Source organism: Myxocyprinus asiaticus, chromosome 50 (genome assembly GCF_019703515.2).
Source record: "Myxocyprinus asiaticus isolate MX2 ecotype Aquarium Trade chromosome 50, UBuf_Myxa_2, whole genome shotgun sequence".
In the NCBI taxonomy this organism is placed as follows: Eukaryota; Metazoa; Chordata; class Actinopteri; order Cypriniformes; family Catostomidae; genus Myxocyprinus; species Myxocyprinus asiaticus.
Genome location: NC_059393.1, coordinates 17198982 through 17223402, shown reverse-complemented (window position 1 = coordinate 17223402; position 24421 = coordinate 17198982). Strand labels below are relative to the sequence as shown.

Here is a 24421-nt window from a genome sequence, read left to right as displayed (position 1 = left end):
GTTGCCAACTATTTCTCATGGGAAGTCGCCAAAGGCTCGCTAAAAGTAGCTAAACGTCACATTTACATACGTAAAGGAATTTGCGTAAAGAGCTATTGCAATTCCTTAAAGGTTCAGTGTTTAAGAACCATCATATGCTCATTTACTTATTAGTATTTAACTACTAATCATTTAGCTATTACTAATTGAACTAATCAAACATTCAGAAAGTGGTGGTTGTGCAGTGGGATTGATGTTCTTTTTTTTTTTTTTTGCGTGTTTTGTAATAAAACTATTTTACTTAACATTCATGAACAAGCTGGCCCAAATTTGCCTACAAAACTCTGTATAGCAAGCAGTTGGGGATAAGCATTTATTTATTTTAATATATATTATTATTATTTTTATTTTTTTATTGTAATTGAACTGCACAACGACAAGCTGGCCAAAATTACCCTATCAATAGTAACCAGGGTTAGGCAGCGGTGTAGTGTTGGGGATGTTTTTTTTTTACTATTTCTTTTTAAAACATAGATCTATATGTGTAATAATGTCTCACATGGAGGTGTTTTGGAGATAATATGTAATACATCTTATTAATTAATACATTTATAATATATAAATATATTTTTTAGCATATCCGATGTGTGATGCTGAACCATCAGTGTATACTACAGTGTTAATGTGTCACAATTATTTTTGACAGTGACACCTCATCTGTTCATATCACTTATATCTATACTTTATTATAGATCAGGGATTCATATAAATTCTCTCTCTCTCTCTGTCACCCTGCTAGATAATCTCTCAATGCTCTTCTATCACTGTAGGTTGACTTTTCTTCTCTAAATGGAGAGCATTCAAGTGAATTGAGGTTGAGAGACTGTAGCAAAGGATACCAACAACACGAAAGCTTGTCAGTCATTCATTTTATATAGAACATCCGTTTGCATGTAAGTCCAACTGCTGATGGCATGCAGGTCAATCATATTACTTGAAACATAGGGGCTGAGAAAAATTAATGAGATGAGACATCATTCATGATAGAGCTATTCGTTTTTCTGTCGCCAGACGTGGAAGACTGTCACTAAAGCAGACTACAAAAGTCGCTAAAACTGTTGCTAGTCGCTAGGTGGGTCTTTTACGCTAATGGTCAAAAAGTTGCTAAATCTAGCAACAAAGTCACTAAATTGGCAACAGTGAATGAGCGGTTCTTATTCTGTGACTGTGTTGCTTGTGAGGTTTGTTGAGACACGCTGCCACCTATTGACATGGCTTGTAAAAACAGATGTACTTTAAGCTTGAATTGCTCATATGGTAGGAAAATCCATATTTTTATTACGGAATATACTTACGCATCAGGGGCATGATTAATTGCGTAATTGTTTTTAACTTGTTACTTTTTTTTAATTAATCGCACTAAATTAATACGTTAAATCAGCAGCCCTAAAAATTCTGGATTAAAAAACACAAAGATGCAAATAAAGTTTCCAAATGCGCTTAAAAAAAAGAAAATAAAAAAAAAGGCTTGTGGATCAATTTTTTTATTCGGCAAGAAGACATGCACATAAACTACGATGGAAACATATTTACCGAATATATTCCTTTAGAATTTGCACACTCTAAACCGCACATAATTTATGACTTAATAATTTAATAAAATGAGTCACTGTGGCTTTAACTTCCGTTTTCATATCTATTTTGTGCCAGTTTCCCCTAGAAATTATGATTTTATTCTCTTGAACACTGGGTTGAAAATGCGGCTTTATTCGCACATTTTTCAGATTATTTGCATAAATTAGCAAAATGGATGGAAACATATTTAAAGTTTAAGTGTGTTATATTTGTGCAACTAGCGTCACCCCAAAAAAATTGCAAACATAATTAGTGCTTTCAAACAAATTTCCTGAAGACTCCACCAATCTGCAGTATGTTGGACAAACAGACAGCCCCATCCCAAACTCACGGCACAAGCCCGGATCAAACAAACAGCTTAAAAAGCACAATAGTAGAGTATTTACACTTTTTGGGCAAAATAACCAACAAATGGTGTATTAAGGCCAAAGTATATGTCGCTTTTTTGCGTGCTCAGTGTGCGCGATGCAAATTTCAGCCTCAGCACAACTAAGACTTTGCATGTTGTCGGCACGTGCACCTGGCATTGACTGTACAAAAAGAGCATCACAAAGCAGTCATAATGCGCTTTCTGTAAAATCTATTACAGAAATGATACCAAATTCAGCAACCTCCCTGACAAGAATGATGGCAACGCAAAATGCACATCCATCAAAGTGAGTCTATTAATATTTAAAAGCATATCAATGTTTGTTTTGATCGCTATAAACTGAGCTGTCAAACTCCTGGGAATTCTGATGATTAGCTGAAGATGAAGATAATATAAAGGTGTCTTTACAAAGCAGTTATCAGTGAAAACTGTCATTTTGACAAAATAAGCAGTCAAGTAAAGTTCAGGCTAACAAATACTCATATGAAAATACAAGATCAGAAACAGATAAGTCTCATTATGCCTGCACTGACTGAATGCTTTCCTCCAAGATGGAATGAAGGACTGCACAGTTCAAAACTATGTTCTGCATCGCAATAATCGTCTGCTTTAAAGTCCCAGATATTGAGACAGTGGTTTCAGTCCATTGCACCATATCACACCTAAATCTCTTGTGATGGGATAGCAAATGAAAACTTCAAAATTACTAGTTTAAAAAAGCCATCACGTATCACGTCAAATGTATCAATGCATGTTCTTGTTCTCAAAATTCTGTCAGATTTGACATTCTCCAAAATAAAGAGGCCAGCAGTGACTCAGTGCTTTAAAAAACAGGCTCCACTCTTTAAACGACTAGGGAAAGTAAAAAGTGATGAGATATGAAATGTCATATTCAATATTGTCATTACAGTCTAAAATATTGGAATTATTAAACACAGTTCCATATTAAAATACCATTAATCCTACAGATTTAAATGCAGTTAAGCTAAGCGTGCTATCCATTGACTTTAAAAAAAAAAAGACACAATAATGATAAAACTCACTAATTGCATGCTATGTATTTGTAGTGCACACTATTTTGGTAGTGCATACTACTTTTGTAGTGTTCACTGTTAACTGTTATGCAGGCATATTCATAAGTGTGTTTGGGTAACTCTTAAGTAGAAATGTCCGGGTCATATTTCACCCCAAAATCAAAAGAAAAAAATAAGAAATTATATTTTATATAAAGAAAATTATGCTTATATTAAGAACCATTACATTTTATTGCACTGGTACGTTATTTTCACGATAATTAAGCACATTTCCCACCAAAACTCTCACTACTACAATACAATTTTTGTTTAATAGCATCAAAATTAAGTATTATTGCAATACAGCAATTAAATTTCTCCGTAATCTTTCATCAAAATTTTATAAATTGCTCCACCTCTGAAACAACTTTCCTTTTCGGGTCACATCTCCATGCCCTCTTATTTTTCAACCCCTTCCCTCCAACCACTGGAGATTTCGAGAAGTTGGAGAATTTCTAACAAAGCTGATTGATAAACAGATGGTACCGTGTGAAAGCAGAAGTCTGAGCCCCCTGAAGGCCGTTTCTGAAGTCTCTTACCTGACCAGCACGAGTTTGACCTTTGACGCAGCACTTTTTATTATGGCCGACGCATTCTGGTGGCTTCTGCCATACAACACCTGGTTGTTTATCTAAAGATGGCACAAAAAGAAATCCAGTTAGTTCAGTAAAAATGCCATGAGGTCCATGACTTTGTCAAACACCAGTGAAATTATGTTAATATAGTAGGCTTATTATTGACAACAGTGGGGTCGGATATTGTCAGGCACCTCAGTATGCAAAAAAACATAAAATGGTACTACCATGGTGCTTTCGGACAAGCCATTCGGTTTGTTTTAGGAATGTGTATAAGTGCGAGAGAACATGAAGGTATGTGAACTGGTTACAACTAACTGCAACTAAGCTTGTGAACACATATTTGAGTCCAGTTGACTTGTGTGTCCAATTAACTGTGACAGAATCATTAAACGGGAAGCCCTACTTGATCGTGACTAATGCCGCAGCGTGTTCATGTCTAATAGAGACAGATATTAGACAAAGGTCAGCGAGCACTGCTCTGCGCCTCAGCTGTGGCGGGCATCAAATTCCACACCAAAATATGGCATTTGTACATGTCGACCAAACTGCTAAATCTATAAGCAATTCTGAGGCGGAAAAACATAGAAACGTAGAGCCATCCAGATGGGAGAAGATCAGGAAATGTATTATGGGATGCAGCAATACGGGACCAATTGAAGACATAAAAATTGGGAATTTGCATTAGTATGTGCACGCATGCAATAAAACCAATTCGCATAATCAGGTGCACTGAACACTGAACATTTAAAGCGATTTGAAATTCATCTGGCTGTTTGAGGCAAAAACTTGCATAGAATCCCTCTCGTTTGCCCATAATAGCTCAGGCAATGAGATAAATGAGACCGAGATATACAGGAACCAGTGAACCACAAACAGAACATGAAGTCTGGCCTTCAAGTCCCCCAAGATTCAGAGTGATTTTACACGTACTGGACTGACCTAGATTACCCTTGTGTTTCATGTCATTTTACTGGAGCAGATAACATGGTGTAAGATATGTGTGTGTGGGTAAAGTTTTGCTGTCTTTGTGTGAACTAGGGTAGGGTAAAGCAAATACGGTGGTATACATACCAAACATATACATGATGCACACAAGAGAATGAATGAATTTCAGTGAGACAACAATTAATGAAACCAAAATGGCATGTGCAAATGATGCTCGACCATTTTTTTTTAAACTGACTTCACTTCTCTAAACCATTTTTGCAAAAGTTTTCAAAAGTATAGCCACAAGATGTGAGCATTATATATATTAACATGATTTTAGTGTGATAAAATCGCTTCATAAGCTTATATGTGTAAAGTTCTATCCAATATTACAGCTTTGTTGTCATGACAGTTTTTTACCGTTAAACCCTGTAATCTGGTAAAGCACGAGTTTATGTCTTGTAGCTATACTTTTGATACAGTGGGTTTTAATTTGTATTTTTTTTTAGCATGGACTGGCCCTATTCACTTCCATTGTAAATGCCTTATTGTAACCTCAAATTAAGGGACGAGTTTAATTTTTTTTTGTATTAATCAACATTATGCCACAAATGCTTTCAACTGACCAGCATAATTTGTATTGAACCTGGAACATTCCTTTAAGTGGACAATACTTTTGGGGGGCAAAGTATAAGTACCGTACCGTATTTTCCGTAAATAAAGTCGCACCTGACTAAATGTCACACCGGGTCAAAATCGTGTTGTTGAGAGAAAAAAATACATAAGTCGCATCTGTGTATAAGTCGCACTGACAGAGGTTGGCACTAACGCCTCCATAAAGATTACAGTACCTCAGAATCTACACATCGAATCACAGTATTGTTGGGCTTGTTTTAAATGGGAGAATTTGCTTTAAGTAATCATGTAACAGTTTCTAATATTCTTTTCATGTTCATGGAAACCATTTTCCCCTTGGATTACAAGGAGCTCAACAGGAAAGACTATTACCCAGAGAGAGAAAGTGAGTGAGAGAGAGAGAGAGAAAGAGAGACTAAGCCCTGAGCACTGACTCATAGCCAAGGGGGATTCACTTTTTCAAGAATCCTTGTTTATATGAAAACTGATGTTCACATCTCTAACAACTTTCCCACCCCAATATCCATAACCTATTCAAAAACATGACGGCTCATTGTGCTTTTGTTTCACCTCCAACAGCTCATCGCCCACTCTGATGCAGCCGTCGCGGCTGGCTGGTCCTCCAGGTGTGATCCCCACCACAAAAATGCTCATACAGGACCGATCCCTGTTTCCGGCCAGGCTGAGTCCCAAGCCACTCTGATCCTTCTCCAATTCCACGATCAGCAGCTCTCCCGGCAGGTCCGCGTACCTGTGCCTGATCACCTCTAAACATGGACAGAAAACATTTGCATAGTTACAAGGAGCTCACAATGGTGAACTAGTCAACAAGTCATCCAACAATCGACTAGTCGATTAGTGAGGTCGGCTACTTTGTCTACATTTTTACTTAAGGAATTTATGTTAGTTAACATTTTTAGCTGTTGCATTTTAATAAGTGTACTAAAAGCTAGCTGTAAGACAGTTTGCCTGGAAAAAACCCTTTCAGAAGAGTTACGTCTTTAAATAAATCAAATGAGTGTTGCGTTTTTAAGAAGGGATCAAGTTAATAATCGTCCAACTTTAAAAAACGGGTTTTGAGATCCTGCTGTTCTGCACCTTTTCATAGGGCTCTGTCTCATCTTATGTGAACATCCCGCAAAAAAACATTTATACATTATACATTTATACCTAATTTTACAGGGCTTCCTTAAGGGGATTTTTCAGGTTCAATACAAGTTAAGCTCAATCGACAGCATTTGTAGTATAATGTTGATTGCCACAAAAATGAATGTCGACTCATCCCTCCTTTTCTTAAAAAAAAAAGTACAGATTGAGGTTACAGTGAGGCACTACAATGGAAGTGAATGGGGCCAATTTTTGGAGAGTTCAAAGGCAGAAATATGAAGTTTATAATTTTATAAAAATTTATTAATCCTGTAAAAACTTGTGTATAATTTAAGCTGTAAAAGTTGCTTAAACCTTAATTTATTTGGTCATTTTAGTGTTTTAGGGTTTACAGTGTTACTTTGTAATGGCAACAAAGTTGTGAAATTGGATATACGTAACTTCACACAGAAAAGGTAAGTGATTTTATCACACTAAAATCATGTTAATATGCATATTGTTTACATCTTGTGGCTATACTTTTGAAATAATATTAAAGGTGCTATATTTAATATTTTTATTGTACTAAATCATAAAATGACCATAATATGTCATTAGAGAATTAGGAAACATGCTAAGTTGATATACTGGCTTCTCCGATAACAATGCTACATTCAGTATATTCTACTTTGAAGTTTCCATTCCGGGCCAGAATTTCTGTTTCTGTTTTGGCCTTTGTGATCCCGCCCACTGCTCACTCACCAATAGTATTTCGACACCGCCGGGTTGCCAGATTTGAACAAGTTTGCAGGCAAACAACACTGCGTGCTGCAGCCATGGAAGCCATCAAACGAACAGGATCAGAGATTACAGATTCCACCCGACCTAAAAAGCCTCGCCATCCATCTAAAAACCACCATGACCAGAGGCGTAGTAAAACAAGGATAAATAATGGAGACATTTTCAGTTTCGCTCATTCCTGTTGCGTGTCTTCATTCTGGCAACAGCATGAGCTTAGATTCTGGGGCGGGGCAGACAACTCTCCAATATTTTGAATTTGGACTGCAGTACCCATTTCAAATGCTTGTTGTCAATCTTACATATAGCACCTTTATTAGTATTTGAAAGTTTATGGATTGGCCCCATTAGATTCCATTGTATCCTTACTGTAACCTCGATTTTTGCTTTTTTTGTAAAGAAAAGAAGGGTTGAGTCGAAACAATTTTTGTGGTAATCAAGCTTAAGTTGACGGAATATTGCTTTAAGACTGATTAGTCGACTAGTTGTTTAGGCAACCCACTCACTCGACAATTTTGAAAAGATTTAGTTTGTGCCCATCCCTAGCCATTGCACAGGCACAAGACTCAAAACAAATGCAGTGACTCTCCAAGAGAATTGTGTGTAGTTTACATGCATGTCTATACATCAAGCTGAGCACAGTAAACAGTATTGACATGTAATGTCCCAAAGCTCCAGGATCAAAAACAGTTTTGTGACATTTCTCTTTCTAGGGCCTAGCCTGTGCTATTACACATTACTTGCATCACCATATGCGTCACAATGCAGTTTATTTAATTAAACCTATTTAATTTACAATTTCCTTTCTATTGCAATATTGTATGTAGTCAACCATGGCGTGCAGTGCGGTGATCATTTTGAACGTGTGCATGGACGGCGAAAGATAACGTGCATGTCTTTATTACTTGGGCTCAATCAGAAGAGACAAAACAGCACTTCAGGGTGTGCATCAAGTTTTGTGTGAACAGGAATTTCATGAACTCTTTGGATTGCCATCTGGAAATTATAATTGAGAGAGGTCAAGTCTACTCAAATTCTAATTTTCTCTGACGAGTGAAAAAATTAAATGCTGATGTGTTTCAGGAGAGGGAGATTTCCATTGCCAGGTTGAACGAAGAACGGAATTGAATCTTTCACAGTTCATGGCTAAGGTGACATTAAACAAGAGATCATGCAATCGATTCATGTCCACATGCTGGTAAAATTGAGTATGACAAGCCTGAATCATGCAGCATATTAATCCGGACAAAAACGTCCCTGTGTCAGCTAGCTGTCAACATGAGTTGACTAAAGCTTGGTATTGACAACTACCTGTCATTATGATTCACACTGTGATGCATTCTGAATGCCACTATTCAATACATTGCGATACATCATGTATATGAATACTGTATTTTCCGCAGTAAGTTGCTACTTAAAATGCTACTGTGCTTCTCTCGCACACTTATTGCATAAGCATGTGTTTTGGCATGCAGTGTTTGTCTGGCCAATATCAATAATGTTTTATAAGTCGCAGGATCATTTGGATGACAAAAAACACGACTTGCGATGCAAAATGCAGTATATTGGCACGGCCCTATAGTTGACCTAACATTCAAATCAAAACCAGGCCTGGTTCATCCTGTGGCATTTCCAGCAAAAGCCTTTTTTGAAAGGGGGTAAGTGGCTTTATCAGTCTTTTTTTGCTCCACAGTGGACCACAGTATCATCTTCAGTTATGATTCAATGATGGGAAATCATTTAATAATTTTCATTTATGAACCAATATAACAAAACATAGTAATAAACCACAATTAACCAACATCTATTTTTGCTAAAACATTTTAATATATGAAAAATGCCACGCGAGGACCTCCGTGAACATTTTGAGCGATGACGCAAACAAATCATTCAGTAAGTTTTCAATGATATTTAACGTTGTTAATCATTGAGTGTTTTAAACTTACTCACTTAAACATTTTGAACTGATTAATGGAAACAAATCAAACTAACCAACTATAATGCCATTTTTAGTAATGAAGTTCAAATCAGAGACTCTATTAACCTCTTTTAACACTCCTCATACTTGCAGTTGCGATACTGGGAGGTATGGCAAAACTAATTGGATGACACACACTTTCGGAAACATAAATGGCAAAATGATCATGTATCGCAAATATTAGATACATTTGCCCAGTCCTTCTACAGTATATGTAATAAAAGAAAAAAACAGCCAATTTGTGAACTTAAACAAAAAGAGGATTTTGGCAGATAGTTGGTGAAGATGCAAGAACCCAGAGTGGATGTTTCCTTGTTCTTCCTACCCTTTAAAGTTGTTCTCAAATTCAGTAAATCACATGTGACACTTACCATGGCTCTTTAATGCAGCGGGGCAAGTTTTAGTAGCTGTTCTGATTTATAGGTGTCACATGTACGTGAGGGGACATGGACGGAAATGTTTGTATGTGGGAAGGAAGGGCTAGTTGTGACCTTTACCACCATGAAAGACACTGTTTTTATTTCCAATTTCCTTTGACAGCAATGCCGCTCTTTAGGGGCACATTGAGAGAGCACCAGCTGAGATCTAATTAAAAGCCTTTGGACAGTAGGACCGACATAAACCTTTGGCAAATGGATGGAGTGAGAGCATCAAACCTCCTGTATGAGGAGAGAAAAAGAGAGAGATATAGCGTATGTCTGATAACCACCACAGTCCATTAAAAGCTGATTTTATGCCTCATCTGCAACAGGAAAAATGTTGGTGGCTTTACTGTTGTTGGTTTATGCATGCACTTCTAACAGAGGGACAAATAAGAATATAAATATATATATACATATATACAAATTACACAATGCATGCATAGGGATGCAAATGATTGTTTGCTCTGTAGTGTGAGCACTTTTCAAATCAGATTAGTTGAGTTTCTGGGATGAGTCAGAGGTTCAAGCTGTCTTTGGCAACCTAGATTGAATGTAAATTCATTGTGTTTAAGGATAAGCCTGGTCATTTTATTGATCCAATATATTGTTTCCTTCCACTCAGTGTTGATCAGGCATTGACACTTACGCAAGATAAACAGAAACCAAAAAAACAGAAAACCTTGGTGTTGTAATTTGATCAGACTCCAGGAAGGATCAGGAAATGAAAAATCGATGCTAGGGTATTCGAGATCATGAGCGAGAGAGAGCATGTGACTGCTTGGATGCATGGATTTGATAATAGCTATGTTTCCATCCAAGGTGCAAATTGTACTTAGGCCTACAAGAAAAATCTGAATATCGCAACAACAATTTGCGAACAAAGAAGCATTTACATCCCATGTGTTTAAAAGAACAATATAGTCACTTATCCTGAAATTAGTACAAAAAACATATGAAAATGGAAGTTGGAACCACTGTAGCTATTTTATTTTATTTAATGTAATCAATTACTTGTGTTTTACACCAAAAAGGCTCCAAGGACATAAAGGCAGAATAAATTTAATCCACAAGGCTCCAGTGGTTAAATCCATATCTTCTAAAATGATACCATTGGTTTTGGGTGAGAACAGCCCAAAATGTAACTCTTATAAATCTGAAGTGTCTAGGCTTGATCATGATTTCAGCTCGAAAGCGATAGTAAGTGTAATCGAGTTAGAAATCATGATAACCAAGGAGACTGCAGATGGCAAGATTTATAGAGAAAAAGGAGTTACATTTTGGTCTATTCTCACAGCATATGGGTGAGTAAATTATGAGAGAATTTATCATTTTTGGATAAACTTTGGTAGGTAATAGTAGGTAATAGTAGCCAATCATTTTGATGACAGTCTTTGGCCTAAGGCATTTCAGAATAAACGTGTAAGCCTGCTGAATTTATTAACAAAACTTTAAAATTATGCAATGCATCTTTGAAGGTCATCACAACACTCAACTTTTATCCTGATTGAGAAGAACTCATTCTAGATCTGATTATGACTCACGCTGCAACTCAAGCATGCAGCACTGTTAGAGGTTAGAGGTCAGACAGACAATCAGCAGTAATGAATAACTGGCTCAGACAGCCAATCAGCAGGCAGGAACTATTGTCTGAGAAAGCCAATCCAATGACCCATCCAATCACATAGACAGGCGTCTGGAGACTGACTGATCCCCATCAAGGCATCATTCAGAGAAAGGGAGGAAAAGAGGGCACTTTGCCAATGCTGGCCCTTCATCATTGTCTGGAATCTCGCTACAGGTAAAGATCCATCTTAACTTAGAGGAAGTTGGTGTCAGAGAGTTATTGGCATAAGCTCAAGGACTTTCTGTGCCAGACGGTGTGTGTAAACAGTGCCTTTCAACGGTTTTACTCCACTGCACAGATTTATAATAGCACACAGTAACTCAATAGCACAGTTGCTCCCTATAGTGCTATTTCATCAAATAGTACACATTCATAGCAGGACCTCTTTATGGCATAGACACCAGCCTTGCGACTACAATGTGATATTTCTTCACTGTCAAATTTCACTTGTCATAGTCTTTTCTCCATAGTAAAAATTCAATGTGGGGTCTCTCTCTATTGAGGTTCCCAAACAACAGCCTCTTAATAAGTAATGTCTGAACATTCATCTCGTAATAAATTGATCTGTTTGACATAAGCTACTTGAAGTCATACAACGTTAATTGGATTTAAATTTTAATTTGAGCATTACTGAGAGCAACACCAAATTAACGCCTCTCACAATTACAAATTGTTGCATCTGGCAATTATAAAGAAAAACAGTAGCCTTATATTGAGTTACTCAAAAATTGACGACGTAACGAGAGGGTAAGTACTTTGTACTACTGCAAACATGGCTCTCACTGCAGTGGTGTGATACGCCACTGTCTCCACACAAACTACCTTAAAATCTGTCCAAGGCTAGTCCTTCATCAAGGCCTCAGGAGATCAGATCATAGCGTACCTTACCTTCTTCTTTCACGGACTGTGCCTTTAAATCGATCCGCAGCTTTCTATTGCATGGCTACATCCACACAGATCAGACCAGTACTTAACTCTCATCTTACTCTCTCAGGTCCAAGGATGAATTCAGTTTAGCACACACAGGGCAAATAAATCTTCTAGTAGGGATGTGCAAAACTACTGTACATATTTTCAAAATCAACTAGTCACAGTAGGTTGCCTGAACTATTAGTCGACTAAATGATCATAAGATATCCCTGAATAATTAAGCTGTCATCTGGTCCAATTGACTTCAAACAGATTTGTTTCTCAGGTCACATTCAGATGCGTTATTGCATAAAAAAAGCTAGACAGAGCACAACCGAATGAAACAGAATACAGAGAGACATTTTTAACAATAGGACTATATTTAACTTATACCTCTTATAAACGCAATGTGCATGGCGGGCCACGCAGTAAATAGCGTGAGAAGCATTTTAACGTCCGAAAACGTCTGTCTGAATGTGTTCGTCTGAATTTAAATATGCAACATTTCCAAGAGGGTTTCACCATATGAAAAAAAAAAACACAAACTAGGCAATCTCACTGCTTGACTTGTAGGTTACTACAAGTGTTACTGGTTGAATGACTAGTTGGTTGGTCGACAAGTTAGTTGGTTGACTAGTTGACCATTGTGATCTATCCCTAACTTCAAGCACAGTTTACCTGCTTGCTAACTCTGTGGGTTGAAGCTCTCTTTTAAGACACTTATGAGACAAGTTTTGTGGTTGTTGCTACAATGAACAAGAAAAGGCTTCAGGTAAAGGAAGACAACCCAAGTGTGCCATAACAGGATACCCCACACTGTTAAAATACTAACAAGCTCAGAATTCCCAGGATGTGAATTTCAAACCCTAGATGACTGGCATATTATTGATAGCTAAAGATATGTAGAGCAAAGCCAGACACTCTCAAGCACATCTGTAGGTGAGGCTGGCCAGCTGCTGAGGATCTAGGCTGATCAGTACAGTGATGTACCGGTGGAGGCAAGAATATGGATGAGAGGCTTGGGAATTTTGCTTTCCATGTTCAGGCCTCAAACCCCAAAAAGTCTAATCATAAGCCATCACCATTGTGAACTACTGTAATTACTTTGGATGAGCAGTAGTCACTTAACAGACACTGTGATCCAAAACAATAACTACAGAGGCAACCTTATGGTTGTAGTTTCAAACACCAAAACTGGTGATTCAGTAGCTATCACTATTGTGACCTTTGGAAATTGCTGTAAATTGTTTTGGATAAGAATTAGTCACTTAGTAGACACCATAATTCTAAGCACTTACTACAATGAGAAAACCTGAAGGTTGTAGGTTCGAACCCCAAAAAGGTGATTCACTGTTGTTATCTGAGAATAGCTAGATTTACTTCCTTACTAAAAGATTTAGATATTTTATAAAGAAGCAATCCCCCTTGACAAACCTATGATTAAGATTCTTCTTCAAGAACACAATGGTTATAGTTCATGGATTAACGGTTTACTGCTTTTGAACACCCTTTTGGTTTCCAGGCCAGATCTCGACCACTACCCAACAGACAAAGACAAGTCTCCTCACAAAAGACAAGAAAGTCTCTGCTAAATGAATAATAATAGACACCATTTAGCCCTGCAAAAAAAAAAAAAAAAAAAAAAAACAATCTGATATTCATAATTTTTCTAATGATCAGAATCATTATTTTGTCTGATCTGATTGCCGATTCATTTTAAAATGCGCTCCATTGGCTCTGATGCCACTGCCTCTCTCTGAAATGTTACTGCTTGTAGTCTGGCTCAATGTCCCGCCCACAGTATTATTAGATTGGTTATATGTCACAAGTAAATGGCCAATCAACACTGTACTCCATATTCGTGGGGGAGAGGTGGGAAAGAGGAATGCAGCTAGAGAAAGATGCATCACTGTGAGGACAAGCTGTTTTCAAAGGTAAGAATGCAGATACTGAAGTTGCAATAAACATCACAATACTCTATGCCAGTGGTCACAATTAGCAGACTGCAGTCCGGACCCCGGATTTGTTCCATACGGACTGCGAGACATCATGACAACGGTTGCCCCATGTCACCATTTCTACACTTTAGGTTGTGTACACCACAAGCGCTCCAGGGTGTAGATAGCACTGATCTTTCAGTGCTATATCTTTGAATAATATTCTCTATTTTTTTTCTCTTAATGCCCTTTCGCGCTCCGCACACGTTGCCTCTCTTCCCCGGCCTGTGACATGAGGCGCCGCTGATGATGGCATTGACAGTGGTGGCTAGCTAACCAATGTTAGGAGGTTTAGTAAACGTAACGTCAACTTTGCTAGTGTTAAATCTTTCACCTCCATTGTGAATAAAATCCTGTTGCTCTTTTTGCACTTGTCTAAACGGGCTAGCCAGCAAGCTACATGAAGAGTGTCAACTCCAGTAATACTGATTCTCATCTGTTATCACATGTTAATACATAACACTCTGTTATGAGCAGCTTAGTTCATTATTTTTATATATTTAAAGTTTCAGTTCAAATGAAATGCTGCTAGGAGCTCCCTCTACTTTATTTTTGAAAAACAGTATTTTTCAAAAGATAATATTGAAATGTTCTGTTTTGCATTATTTCATTAAACATGTTCATAGGCATTTAAAGGATGTTGTTTGTGTTAGTGTAAATTTTAACAATAAAATTGTCATTTTTACTGCCCCAAATATCAGTTATCGGTCTCCTTGATTAATAATAATCATTATCGGTATCTGCCCTGAAAAAAAACAGACCCCTAGTATGCATTGCTCCCAGCATACATCTTCTACTACACCGTACTGGAGCTTGACTAGAGTACATGATGATTGTCCCTGACATGTCGCCTTGCTCTGAGCACTCTATACCATTCTTTGTCTCTTTCAATTGTACAAACACCAATATATCATATTATTTTTAGATGCACCAAAACTGCCTACAAGAAAAGTGGCTCTGCAATTTACCAATGCGAACACACAGAAGAGGGACAACACCAGCTCACACAATCCATAAACCTTTGGCCTCACAGCCAAGTTCATGCATAAGGAGTTTGGCTCTTGGCAGGTGTGTTAGCACACAAACATGACTGTGGAGAACGTGGCTCGCACTATAAAGACATCATGCTCCATATAAAACATTAAGCACTCCAACAACCTCTGACATACAATAAAGGGTTCTCAAACCACATCAGTACTAGCTCAACTGGCTAGTTACATATTGTGCACCAAGACAAGGGTTTTTCCCCAAGGGATTTTCATTCAGCCTCTGTCAAGGCTGAGTTATGAATGGACACAGATGAATGACAACGCCACTTCAAGGTGATTAAGGAGCGCAAAATTAACAGACATGTGAGCGAGGGGGCGCTGATGCCTTTGAGGTCTAATAGTACATCATCTTAACTTGAAAATTAATAATAATTTATTCCAATTAATTTTTCAAACAGAGAGCCAAATAGGTCTGATAAACAGGTTAGTACAGAAACAGCATCTGTGAGTGTCCGTCTTTCATGTTGATAAGGAAACGGTGTGTACGGAATCAATTTTATGGAAGGGAAGGTTATAATCAAGAGGGACGTGCAGGTGCAGCTTCGGATAATCCAATATTCGTCCCTCAGATTGAATTCTGCTGGAGGAAGGAGGGATAATCTAATGCCCCGTACCTGAGTGGTGGGACATCACGCAGATGCGTATGATGCACACAAATGCTCCATCTGCTCCCTTGTGAGAACAACCATGTCATTGCAACATTCATGTAACATGTTTGGCATATGGTAAAATGTTCTTCTGGAAACTGTGTTCTACTTTTCTTCCTTAAATCGGCATTTAAAGGGATAATTCACTCTCATGTTAATAATAATATATTTTATTTTATATAGCACCTTTAAAGGTTTACACAGTAAAAACAAACATATAAGAATAAAAAACATAAAGATTAATGAAATGTATAAACATGCACATCAAATATACAACTAATAATAAATCAGAAAACAAAACTAAAATAATCAAGTAAAAGCTAACCTGAAGTAGTATGTTTTTAAAAATGCTTAAAGTCTGTGCTTCTCGAATATCAACTGGATGTGAATTCCACAATTTAGGAGCATAAGATGAAAAAGCCCCGTCACCCATGGAACGTAAACGTGTTTGAGGGACAGCCAAAAGACCAGATTGGGAGGAGTGCAGATTACACTTCGGGGTGTATATTGTTAAAAGATCAGATGAATACTGAGGAGCCAGACCATGCAGTGCTTTATATGTAAGCATAAGTATTTTAAAATCAACACGAAACATGACAGGGAGCCAGTGCAAGGATTCCAAAATAGGAGTAATGTGGTCACTTGTTCTGGTCCTAGTCAGGATCCTAGCTGCCGAATTTTGTACATATTGCAAGTTGTTAAGTGTGGATTTAGAGACCTCAACAAGACGTGCATTACAATAGTCAATGAAGGAAAAGACAAAAGTGTTGATCAGCTTTTCAGCCAGAGACAAATATAGCATAGGGCTTAATCTTGTGATATTTCTGAGATAAAAAAGGAAGTCTTACAGTATTCTGCACATGGGAATCAAATGTCAAACTAGCATCAAAAATCACTCCAAGATTCCAAGATGTTGTTCCAAACCATATGAATTTACAGAGCCCCTTAGATCTTCTAAAAAAGTTTTGCATTCCCTCGCCATAGCATTATCCATCCCTTATCCATTAACCATTATCATGGTTAGTTTTACTATAGTACCACCATAGTTAATTTGTGGTACATGTACCATGGTTTTTAAAACACCTGTACACTTACTTATTCATGCAATTATCTAATCAGTCAATCATGTGGCAGCAGTACAATGCATAAAATCATGCAGATACGTGCCAGGAGCTTCAGTTTATGTTCACACCAACCATCAGAATGGGGGAAAAAATTTGATCTCAGTAAATTTTGACTGTCGTATGACTATTGGTGCCAGACGGGCTGGTTTGAGTATTTCTGTTGAACTGTTGATCTCCTGGGATTTTCACACACAAAAGTCTCTAAAGTTTACTCAGAATGGTAAAAAGAAAAAAAAAAAAAGAAAAAACAACATCCAGTGAGCGGCAGTTCTGCAGAAAGAAATGCCTTGTTGATGAGAGAGATCAACGCTATGCTATGCAAATGCTATGGTAACTCAGATAACCACTCTGTACAATTGTAGTGAGCAGAATAGCATCTCAGAATGCAGGCTCACAAAAACTGGACAACAGACGACTGGAAAAACATAGCCTGGTCATTGAATCTCAAATTCTGTTGAGGCACACAGATGGTAGGCCTACTGTAGCCTCAGCTTTCTGTTCTTGGCTGACAGAAGTGGAACCCAACGTGGTCTTCTGCTGTTGTAGCCCATTCGCCTCAAGGTTGGACATGCTGTGAATTCTGAGATGTTATTCTGCTCACTACAATTGTACAGAGGGTTTATCTGAGTTACCGTAGCCTTTCAGTCAGCTCGAAACAGTCTGGCCATTCTCTGCTGACCTCTCTCATCAACAGGGCGTTTCTGTCTGCAGAACTGCCGCTCACTGGATGTTTTTTTGTTTTTGGCACCATTCTGAGTAAACTCTAGAGACTGTTGTATGTGAAAATCCCAGGAGATCAGCAGTTCAACAGAAATACTCAAACCAGCCCATCTGGCACCAACAATCATGCCACTGTCAAAACTTTTCAAAATTTTTTCCCCATTCTGAAGGTTGATCTGACCATTAACTGAAGCTCCTGACCCGTATCTGCATGATTTTATGCATTGCATTGCTGCCACACGATTAGCTGATTAGATAAATGCATGAATAAGTTGGCGTACAGGTGTACCTAATTAAGTGCTCACTGAGTGTATAAGTATGTGCATATAAATATATACTGATATATACTGTATATATATATATATATATATATATATATATATATATATATATATATATATAAAATTTCAGAATGATTATGATTGATTTTATTACCATAGTTTAGTTTTCTTTAGTTTACTTGTCTCATTATGTTTACTACAATTAAAATGGATAAATATGGTTACTGTAGTAAAACCTTGGTAAATGTTTCCTGCTCATCTCATTTATGACAAGACACACACAGAGCGTAGAACAGCAAACAGAAGGCAGTAGAACACACAGCGCCTCAAACTCTGCCACACAAGTGACAATGACAAATTACGGTATTCGCCAGATGTATAGCTATTTTGGAAGTGGGAGAAAAATTGGTCATGTTCTCTAACAGAAGAATAAGAAAGCATGTGATTAGTTAAGCTACATGACATTCATGACTAGCTTATACAGATTTTAATAATCTAGCTCTGGATGCTAAATGAGACACAAATTCTGCACAGTTGATGGTGTCCTACTGCAGTTCTCTTGCAGTGTAACCGTTCCCTTTTCTGCAGTAAAAACACTCCGCTTTATCACAAGCCTGTAAGTGTGATGTCGGGATACAAAGAGTCTCATTTCAAGAAATGTAAAAAAAAAAAAAATTAATTATAATAAAAAAAACATTTATAATAAAACAACGTTCATCTTCAGGCATTTTAATGGCTCATAGTGAGTCAGCAATCATTATAACATTGCCTCCTCTTTGAGTGATTAGCTTCAATTATGAAGGTCTCTTTTCTAAACTTGCGCTAATAGTCCAGTCAAGACTTAACAAATATGCCTTTCTTTTAGCAATAATACTGCAATTCCTGATGTGTTTGAAATATCTGCATTGTGCCTGCAGCACCACCCACACTCACTTTAACACACGCACACACATAATCTGCACTTTCATAAATGGAGCATTTCCATCTGTCAATGCTCACTGTGTGTGTGTGTGTGTGTGTGTGTTATTTACGCAACCTCATTAACTTAAATTGTTTTTGTCCTGCACTAATTATATTTTCTATACCCTAAGGCCAGAAACAAACTTTATGCAAGTACTCAGATTCGAGTGCTTGGCTGACGTATTGCCAATGAACGGTACGTTGAACATGCTTAATGTACATCCTTGCGTTACTCAAGGGGGTGATAGAGTTACCTTCAAAAGTCTGTGCCATTAAACTGGATTTGTTATTTTTCAGATAAGTTGCTGTAAATATATCGACTTTAACGTACTTGCAATTTTCGCACAACCGTTGCCCCGCCACGGCAGTAGTGGACTTGAAAGAGAAAACTCACCATAGAAGCGGACAGTTCACGCTAACGTCCGCTATAGCGCTCCTTGTGGCAATGTTGAGACTGCAACACATCCGTTGTGTTATGAATTGCGGTCTGACTTGCATTTTGAAATGCAACAATGCAAAATATCGAGCTTGAGTAGCTAGAAGTGTCTGTGTTTACATACTTGTGTATAGCATGTTTCGGCCTTAAAGTAATAGTTCACCCAAAAATGAAAATTATCTTATCATTTACTCACCCTCATGCCATCCCAGATGTGTATGACTTTCTTTCTTCAGCAGAATGCAAACGAAGATTTTTAGAAGAATATTTCAGCTCTGTAGGTCCATATAATTCAAGTGAATGGTGATCAGACCTTTGTAGCTCCAAAAATCACATAAAGGAAGTGGTTAAATCCATATCTTTAGTAGCAATATAATAGGTGTGGGTGAGAAACAGAACAATATTCAAGTCCTTTTTTACTCTAAATCTCCAATTTAACTTTCACTTTCAGATGTGAAAGTGAAGCTAAACAGGCATTACAAGTGACATTCAGATGTAAAAGTGGAGATCTAGAGAAAAAAAGGACTTGAATATTGATCTGTTTCTCACCCACACCTATTATATAACTTCTGAAGATATGGATTTAACCTCTGGAGTTTTATGGATTACTACATTTCCTTTATGTGATTTTTGGAGCAACAAAATATGATCACCATTCACTTGCATTGTATGGACCTACAGAGCTGAAATATTCTTTTAAAAATCTTTGTTTGTGTTCTGTAGAAGAAAGAAAGTCATACACATCTGGGATGGCATAAGGGTAAATGATGAGAGAATGTTCATTTTTGGGTGAACTACCCCTTTAACCATTGTCTTATATCTAACCCTCACAGAAAACATGCAATTTTACATTTGGTCCCCACAATGTATGCAAACACACAACAAACCAGGACTCACCTCAATCAAGTCTGAAAACAAGACATCTGACTGTGTCCTTATTGGCCTCTTTTGCTAAATAAACCTTTTATGAGTGTTTAAATAACACTTAACTGGTGAAAAGAGCAAAGCTGTTAAAGATGGCACCTTCAATTAGACAAACATTAATCCCACTCTCTCTCTAAAAGGAAATGTTCACTGTAAAATGAAACATAATTACCCTCATATTGTTCCAAATAGGTATGGCTTTCTTTCTTATGCAAAGGAAACACAAAAGTATGTTTAAAGTATGTTGAATATTTTAATTATGTTGAATTTCGGGGGGCCAGGGTAGCTCAGCAAGTAAAGACACTGACTACCATACCTGGAGTCGCAAGTTCAAATCCAAGGCGTGCTGAGTGACTCCAGTCAGACTTCCTAAGCAACCAATTGGCCCAGTTGCTAGGGTGGCTAGAGTCACGTTGGGTTATCTCCTCATGGTCGCTGTAATGTGGTTCTTGCTCGTGGTGAGTTGTGCGTGGATTCCGTGGAGGATAGCGTGAGCCTCCACACACCCTAGGTCTCCGTGGTAATGCGCTCAACAAGCCATGTGATAAGATGCACGGACTGACGGTCTTAGACGTGGAGGCAAATGAGATTCGTCCTCCGCCACCCGGATTGAGGTGAGTCACAATGCCACCACAAAGACATAGAGCGCATTAAGAATTGGGCATGCCAAATTGGGGAGAAAAAAAAAGTATGTTGAATTTCTTAGTCCGTCTTTTCAACACCATCGCATTGGAAAGTGCCTCACTTTAATGCTTAAAAAGGACCGTGGCTCGTTCATCATATTCCAAGTGTTCTGAAGGCATAGCTCTAGTTCTTGCGTGTTTATGCGAGCCACTGTGTACAAGCGTTCATAAACGCACAACTGAAGTCAAGGTTTTTACTAAAAAATGACTTAATTTTTGTTTGTTTCTCACCTTTATAAAACTTGGAATAGGACGCAGAAGTTGCATGGACTACTTTTAGGATACTTTTGGGTACTTTTTAAGCTTTAAAGTGAGTCACTATCAACTGCCATTGTATTGAAAAAGACAAAAGAATGAAATTTTCTCCTTTATGCGTAAGATCGGTATTATCCTTTCCAAGGAAAATTTTCTAATTTCACCTGTTCTGCATAAAGAAGAAAGCAATATGGGTTTGGAATGACTGAGGTGAGTAAATTATGACACAATTTTCATTTTTGGGTGAACTAATTCTTTAAAAGCAACAGTGACTCTCTTAAGACACGGCAAGGTGTGTATCTACTACTGTGGGAAAGGGCGACACTGTATGTTGCAACTGCGCACTGCTCAGACACAATCAGTTTTAAAACTGCCACATGCTGGGGGGTTATATTTACAGTTTTAAATGATGAAACATATTGAGGTTTACACACACGATGTGCAGTGTGGGTTTGATTCACACACAGCTCTCTCTCTCTCTCTCTCTCTCTCTCTCTCTCTCTCTCTCTCTCTCTCTCTCTCTCTCTCTCACACACACACACACACACACACACACACACACCAGCATGTTGCTTTATTGATTTGATATTACACTTCACTGAAGCTTTAATATCAAACGTTTGCACTTCAAAAGAAGGATTAGATACAGAACAGTCTCGATAGAGATAGATAGATGGGGTAAGGTCAATATTTCAATCATGGCACAGTTGTATTTCAAAATGACACTTTCATGCGAATGCAGCAAGTTACAATAGCCAATAGCATAATGTTTTTTTCTCAAGTCCAGAAAAAAAAAAGGGTTTAGTGAAAAATAAGGGAGAGAGAGAGAGAAGGTGGCAGAGAGAGACCTTAGCTCAAGGTGGTTGCTCTGTGAAAAAGCTTTAGATGCATAAATGTCTGAAACAGATAGGACAGTGTGTTTTACACACTGACACAGGTTACCAGTGCTGCCCTATGCTGCAGAGAGAGAGAGAGAGAGAGAGAAAGAGAGAGAGGGGTAGAGGGAAAGAGAGAGACAGGCAGAGAAACCCCTTAAATTTAAAGAAACAAGGGACATTTATATATACATAGATAGATACATTTCCAAACAGCTTAAATAACTTTACAACAATAACAGAACAAGAAAAAAGATTGCACAATGTTTGTTTTCTTTGTTGCAGACGAAGTAGAACTCAGACAGACAGATGTTTGAATTTAACATACTGTAAAATAACCAGAAACATTGTTCATTGAAAGGGTTATATGCTGCTTAATACAGTTCCTGATGGTGTACAAGAACAAAGTCTAATAACATCAGTATTATTTTAATACCATTAAATGAGTCAGTATTTTTAATCATTTTTCATGTTTTTTTTTTATGAATAAACAAGATATTACTGTGGTAAACATAATATAAAATGATTTAAACATGATGTGATTTGTGAGAGTTTTTGCAGAACTGGAGGTGTCAGAATAAACACCATGGTCTTGGCATGCTACCATACTACTCTTACTTCAGTCATAGACTGACATAGCAGAAGTAGTAAGAGTAGTATGTGAAGTATGCAATTGCGAATACAGCCCATGAAACACACGTCACCACTGACACGTTGTGTATTAAACCACTATCTTCATTGATGTTTAAACGGTAATTTTGGAGTCGACTTGTCAACTAGTCTAAAAAGAAAGAAGCCCTCAGAAAACAGTCAAAAAACATTGTGTGTTCATGCGACCCAATTAAAATACGTAACCTATTCCAACAGCCATATAAGACTTCAGAATTAATACTGCTGAAAGGGGCATTTATCTGTGGCGTGCTTGCCTTGCATTAAAATCATTGTACATTAAATATAGAACATGACACGCATTCACTGAATCAACGTTAGCGAATATAGGCATATTTATTGAAAACAATAGAATGAATAGTACAGAACCAATAGACCAACCCTAATAGCCTGTTGTAAACGGAATTCACCAAGTAAAAGTTACATATTAAAACAACCAGGGCATTGTTGAAAATAGTTAAATGGTAAGCCAAATCTACGAGAGAGAGAAAATGCACTGAAAAGTTGCACGTATTTCATGACGTACATTAGCCTATAATCTAATTTGACAGCTGTTCAGTTAAGAACGTTAACCAAAAAGGGGGAAGAAGAACACGTGTACTGAGGTGAAATAAAAATTTTGTATCTGCTCCAGATAGCCTCTTTTTTAAAATAATTGTATTATTAATTATATTTAAATTGTAACATTAAAGGGGTAGTTCACCCAAAAATGATCTCATCATTAACTCACCCTCCTGGCATTCCAGATGTGTATACTTGACAAAACACAAATGAAGATTTTTAGAAGAATTTCTCAGCTCTGAAGGTCCATTCAATGCAAGCGAATGGGTGTCAAAATTTTGAAGCTCCAAAATCCACATTAAGGGAGTATTAAATGAATCCGTAAGACTCCAGTGGTTAAATCCATGTGTTCAGTCATGATATAATAAGTGTGGGCAGGGTTTGAATTTAACACCTGCCAACCTGCCAAATGCATATAAAAATCGGCAGTGGCAGGTAACTCCATCACTTTTAGTAGCCACTTTGGCGGGTGATGCTTTTAGGGGTTTTCCTACATTGAAATTTCGATGAAATTCGGGCGACTTGGAGACGTGCTGCCGAAGCAAATTTAATGGTATTCATGCCTCTCATAACTTACATGCATCTGTGCGGGGCAAATGAAGCGTGCTTTCGCGCAACCACTGCAGCGCTCATCCACGTGCTCCAGAGGTAAGACCGCCAGAGCTCTGGGACAGTGCAAAGCAAAACTTGCGTGATTCAGTCTTGTTTTTGTGTGTGTGTGTGTGTGTGTGTGTGTTTCTTACTGCAGTTAAACTAACCGGTAATGTGTACAGATTCATATTAAATCACTAAAGGTGAAACAATTATACTTTATTTTTATTACAATTGTGAAAGTTGTAGTTAAAGGTTTCTAAATGTGTATAGTCTATTAGTATTTTTATAGAAAATACTATAGTTTATTTTTTTAGAAAAGACCATCAACATTAACCTAACCAGAGTAACGTGGAGCCATCCATGGTATTACCTGTGTTGGCCTTATCATTACAAATGCCACTGTTAAACAATGCTAGAACAATGGTACATTTTATGAAGGGGTTAAAACTCCCAAGAATTATGGATGAATTATCGACCTGTTCTATCCTACTCTTGTTCTAACTGTCCGTGTTTGCCTTCAGATATCCTAAAGCGGACTTAAATCATTAGGCTTGTGTCCTGCTAAACTAATATAATTCTTATTAAAATAAAAATGTCCAAACAAAGGCATGCAGTTACAGTCTCCAGTTAA

The 24421-nt window shown here is 37.6% G+C and overlaps 1 protein-coding gene across 1 annotated transcript in view; it reads right to left on the bottom strand.

The window, feature by feature from the left end:
• The window catches only part of LOC127438903 (inaD-like protein), a 163299-nt gene that overhangs the window by 35277 nt on the left and 103601 nt on the right, over positions 1-24421 (bottom strand). Inside the window, 2 exon segments of the mRNA XM_051694807.1 lie at positions 3597-3688; positions 5769-5965. Coding sequence (XP_051550767.1) covers positions 3597-3688; positions 5769-5965 — 289 coding nt within the window.